Raw genomic sequence first — 5,485 nt, 5'->3', positions numbered from 1 at the left:
CCTGGGAGAGCAGGGGAGACTGGAGGCCAGGAGAGGACAAGCAACCTGAGGAGAGGGCTCTGCAGCCAGAGAGGGGCCTGAGGACTGCGGGACCGAGAGCTGGCGGCAGCACTTCAGTGCTTGTAGCTCTTCCTGCTGGAGGAGGAGCTGGTGGTGTACTTGATGGTGGAACTGCCGCCTCCAACGGAGCTGAGGCCACCCCCAATGACTCTGCCGCTGCTGGAACTGAAGCCGCCTCCAACGCCAAGACCACTGCCATAGGAGTAGCTGCTGCCTCCGCCCAGGCCTAAGCCACCCCCGACACCGCTGGCGCCGCCATAGCCGCTGGAGACGGTGGACTGTGTCACGGCTGTGGAGGGGAGGGGACAAGGACACAGGAAGCCACAGTGAGCTCATCCTGCCAGCCTGAGCCCAGTGAGAGGAGTGCAAGGGCAGGGGAGGAGGGCAAGCAGAGGTACTTACAGATGTTGACCTGTCCAACGCCTTCGCCATTCAGCCTGCGGGGAGGAACACAAGGAGGGTGAGACCTCAGAGAGCCCTTTCCTGGACCAGCGCGGGAAGCCTCAGTGGGCAGAAGAGTCCATGGGAAACTGCTCTTTTAGTTTTCTCCCAAGAAGAGCGATTACGGCCATGGGCAGCGCGCCCTAAAGTTGTGCTCAGTGCCAGGCACCTTGAAGATGGACTCAGCTGTTGGAGGAGGTCATGTCAGTTACCCACCTGCACTCCTCGCCCTCCAGCAGCTTGCGGTAGGTGGCGATCTCCACGTCCAGGGCCAGCTTGACGTTCATCAGCTCCTGGTATTCCTTCAGCAGCCGGGCCATGTCCTGCTTGGCCTTCTGCAGGGCGTCCTCCAGCCCCTCCAGCTTGTTCTTGGCATCCTTGAGTGCCATCTCCCCACGCTGCTCAGCATCAGCAATGGCAGCCTGCAGGTTGGCGCACTAGGAGGGGAAAGGAATAGAAAGAACTTGTCATCTGGTCTTCCAGAGGAGACTAACCCTGGCAGGTTCTTTTCTGGTGAAGAAGGGGCCAGGAACTCAGAATTGATGGTGAATGAGCTCTGACTCTTCTTGTCTATTGTCTTTTCATTTTGCAGGTTTTGTCCAGTCTGGTCCATTTGACAAAAACTCAAAACCGTTTTTGTGAATCACTGTGCTGGAGAATGTGGATATTTACTAATAGGAGACACTGTGGTGGACACAGACACTGTGGTGGACACAGACACTGTGGTGGACACAGACACTGCAAGATATGGACCTGCTAGTTTGTTTGGATTGTGGTTGCCATAGTCAAACCGAGGCCGCTTATGATTACCTTGTATGGATGCCACACTAACATACACATAATTAAGTCCATCCTGAAGCAAGGCGATGAGTTGCCACATGAGACTGCTGAGACCTTGCCTTCCTCCCCTCAGAAACTCTCATCTACTTGGACAGCAGTTTTCTTTGTCCTCTGTCCTTCCTCTACTCTCTCTTTCACCTTGAGTCTTGAGCAGATTTGAAACAATCTTCCTTCTGCTTTCTTGTCTGCCCTTTTCCTTTTCAATTTGTTCCTTTGCAGTTCTCAGGTCAGTCTTCCTATGGAAACACATCCAATTCTTCTAGACCAAGCTTGTTCAACCTGCAGCCCACGGGCCGCATGCAGCCAAGGATGGCTTTAAATGCAGCTCAACTTAAGAATTTAAGTTAAATTCTTAAACTTTCTTAATACATTACGAGAGGGTTTTGTTTTGTTTTGCTTTCTTAGCTCATCGGCTATCGTTTGTGTTAGCGTATTTTATGTGTGGCTCAAGACACTTCTTGTTCTGCTGTGGCCAAGGAAAGCCACGAGCCTGGACACCCCTGCTCTAGGCCATGTTTCTGCAGCTCTGAGCCTCACGATTTGTTCTCTCACATGTTTGTGTCATGCCCTAGGTAGGATCCATGTCTTCTAGCCAGGGGGTACTGACTAGGGGTAGGAACTGCATAGCCTCCTCTCCCTGGTTTTGGTGAGTTCCAGGGGATTTTCACAAATATAATCGTGGATAACTGCCTGATAACCTGAAAAGAAAATGTTTTTCTCCTCCATTGCCCCTCACCGTACCTGCTTCTTGACGTGGTCGATCTCGGATCTCAGCCTCTGGATCATGCGGTTGATCTCAGAAATCTCCTGCTTGGTGTTGCGCAGGTCGTCCCCGTGCCTGCCCGCTGTCACCTGCAGCTCCTCGTACTGCAGTGCAGAGGTGGAGAGAGAGACAGTGTCTACATGCTCTTACAGGGAGTGATGACTTTCACTTCTGTATGAAGCATGTGTTAAACTTGAACCTAATGGCTTCTCCTCAAGAAACTTGAGGAAAAGGTGATGTTAGGTGGTTGCTGGATACCAAACCCTGGAGTTACAGACCCTTCTCATTATGGCACCACTGCCTGCCCAGTTTCCTTAGGGAGGGAGTAGAAATGTTCTGTACCATTTTCTAAAAGTCAGCAATCAGGACAAGCTAAAGGCAGAGAGGACTAGGCCCTTGTCTATGGCAGCTTTCCCCCTGCATTGGGTTCTTTTTCCTCCTTGACTTGGGTGTAAGCTCCATAAGTATCTACTCTAATAGTGCAGGGCGCACATCCTGTGAGAGAACCCCAGATTCCTGTCAGGGGATGTCCCCCGTGAAGTCTGCAGTCCTCTGGCATTCAGGGTGGGACACAGGGATTCCTCAGCGGCTGCCCACTCCCTGCTCACCTTGGTCTGGTACCAGGACTCAGCCTCAGCCCGGCTCCTCTGAGCGATCTCCTCGTATTGGGCCTTGACCTCGGCGATGATGCTGTCCAGGTCCAGGTTGCGATTGTTGTCCATGGACAGCACCACGGACGTGTCTGAGACGTGGGTCTGCATCTGGGACAGCTCCTGCGGAACAGAAGGCCAGAAGATCAAATTCACTTCTGACACTCACAGAGATACCCAGGCCGAGACATCTTCTCCCCTTTGCAGACCCCATCAGAGGAAATAGAAGGACGGTGGAGATGCTTACTGCCTCATACAAGGCTCTCAGGAAGTTGATCTCGTCTGTGAGGGTGTCTGCCTTGGCTTGCAGTTCAACCTTGTTCATGTAGGCAGCATCCACGTCCTGGGGAAAGAGCCAACAACCTGGAGTTACCTGAGCGCACCTTTCCAATCTACCCATCTTCTAGTTCCCCTACCAATTCTCCTTTCCCAGGTGAGCAGGGACATGGAGCCACTTCTCCCCTTCTAAACCTGTTTGAACCCTGGGCTTTGCCTGCTCACCTTCTTCAGAGTCACAAAGTCATTCTCTGCTGCTGTGCGCTTGTTGATTTCATCTTCATATCTAAAAAAAAAAAAAGGGTAATACATAATTAAGCTAGTAGGGAAGATGGGACAGGAAGTCAGCTTGAGGGTCAATTGTTTTCATAAATGGATTATATCCAAATTGAGCTTTGATACCACAAAAAGCTGAAAAGATAATTTTTATTTTTTCTAACCTATCTTCCCCTTTTTTTCTTTTGGTGTCTTTTTCTTTTTTGTTTTTGTTTATTTGTTTGTTTTTGTCAATGTATTTTAGGTAGAGACAGGAGTTTTATCATTTTGCCCAGCCTGGTCTCAGACTCCTGAGCTCAAGCGTTCTGCCTGCCTTGGCCTCCCAGTGGGTCGGGCTTGGAGGCATGAGTCCCTGTTCCAGACCTCTTTTGGATTATTTCATAGGCAATAATTCCTGCTTTTTGTTTCCATGGACATGGGTTGCTGAGAATCCTGCCCACATCTGGTCCTGGTCATCCAATAGTCTTGAAGTGTGTGCTGCATGAAGCTGAGTCCGTTTCTGCTGTTTAACTCACTTGTTCTTGAAGTCCTCCACCAGGTCCTGCATGCCTCTGAGCTCCGAGTCCAGGCGGCCGCGTTCCCCGACGATGCTGTCCAGCTGCCTCCTGAGGTTGTTGATGTACTGTTCGAACAACGGCTCCAGGCTCTGCCTCACGGACTTGGGGCCCTGCTCCTGCAGCAGGGTCCACTTGGTTTCCAGAACCTTGTTCTGCTGCTCCAGGAACCGCACCTGGAGGGGAGGCAAGCTGGTCATTTTCCAGGCAAAGGAAGGAAGAAAGAAGTGTCTGGTACCAGGTTTCCTGGCAGGTCTGGGAGGTCCCCATGGTGCTGGGCTACTACAGTGCCATGTAGGGGGGCTCAGGCTGAGCTCTGCTCCCCCAACCCCTTTTCCTTTGCACCCCACCAATCTCACTAGAGAAATTGTCCCATGGACCATTGAGGTCTTCATGCCTTAAGCTATTGACCACATCAGTGAGTTTCAACATTTATTCTTTTTCTTTTTCCAAGCACCATCACAAATCTAGTTTAAAAATACTATTTACCTGATATATTGCACACAGTTTTTATCACTGATAGGACCTCAGTTAGGAGGGATATTAGATGTTATGATTAGATTCCAGTTTAATTTTCCATTTAGCGGGGTGTCTCCTCTCAAATCCCCTGCTGTTATGGTCATTCTCTGTTTTTAAAATTATTTAGCATTTCTCCATGTTTTATAGTTGTTTCTATGTCCTTTTTTCTTAATCCAGCCAGATTATTTTTTCCTTTTCTTTCTAAAGTGTTTTTCCTCTTACTCAGACCCCAGAGTGTAATTTACCAGCCCGTATACTCCGGGCATTTTCTCTGTAATCTCTTAGACACTTCAGAGGGAAGACTTAACCTACTCCACTCTCTGAGGGCCTCATCTGTGCTTCAGGGTCATGAAAAGTTAGAGCTCTGGCTAGGCAGGAGTGAGGACCACCCCGGAGATCCCATGGGGGAGTGATGCCTATCCCTGCTGCCTGCTGTGCTTCAGGAGCCACCTGCACCCTCTACAGAGCTGGGCTGAGTCCACTTCTTTCCTCTAGTCTGGGGACCCTGAGGTGTCCCATGAGAGACATGTCCCATGAGAGAGATGTCCCCCTGAGAGCATGGCCCTGGCTCACCTTGTCGATGAAGGAGGCGAACTTGTTGTTGAGGGTCTTGATCTGTTCGCGCTCCTCAGTCCGCACCCGCTGGATGGTGGGGTCGATTTGTAGGTTGAGAGGTGTCAGGAGACTCTGGTTGACGGTGACCTCTTGGATGCCTCCAGGGGGGCACACGGGGAAGCCGGGGCCCCCAAAGCCACCAGCAAGGCCGGCCCCACCACCCAGACCAAAGCCAATGCCAGCTCCACCACCAAAACCAAATCCACTCCCGGCACCACCGAAGCCATAGCTGCCTCCAGCTCTGCTGCCATAGCCGCCACTGATGGCACAGCTGCCCCCTCCAATGGAGATCCTCTTGGAGCCCCCAAGGCTATAGAGACTGCGGCTGCCAAAGCCAGCTCCTCCACACGCGCCACCCAGGCCACCACTGCCCCTGGAGCGGGACACGGAGACGCTGCTGAAGCCAGAGCGGCTGACCCCAGGGAGCCTGGCTGAGCCGGCACTGAAGCCCCGGCGGCTGCTGCTGTGGCTCCTGATGGTGGTGGATGTGC

General features: G+C 51.8%; 1 protein-coding gene across 1 annotated transcript; it reads right to left on the bottom strand.

Moving 5' to 3' along the window:
* Window positions 1-5,480, bottom strand: LOC116547763 (keratin, type II cytoskeletal 6A; the record flags this gene model as incomplete). The annotated part of the gene is made up of 9 exons (XM_032273594.1): window positions 1-349; window positions 463-497; window positions 718-938; window positions 2,083-2,208; window positions 2,713-2,877; window positions 3,002-3,097; window positions 3,256-3,316; window positions 3,822-4,036; window positions 4,953-5,480. Coding segments are annotated over 9 exons (1,683 nt in total), but the record flags the coding sequence as incomplete, so codon positions are not given.
* Window positions 5,481-5,485: the final 5 nt, after the last annotated feature.

The sequence above is a fragment of the Sapajus apella genome, unplaced genomic scaffold (assembly GCF_009761245.1).
Source record: "Sapajus apella isolate SASKATOON/1434 unplaced genomic scaffold, GSC_monkey_1.0 scaffold4565, whole genome shotgun sequence".
Lineage (NCBI taxonomy): Eukaryota > Metazoa > Chordata > Mammalia > Primates > Cebidae > Sapajus > Sapajus apella.
Note: the sequence above shows the minus strand (reverse complement) of the source record. Positions and strands in the feature narration are given on the sequence as shown.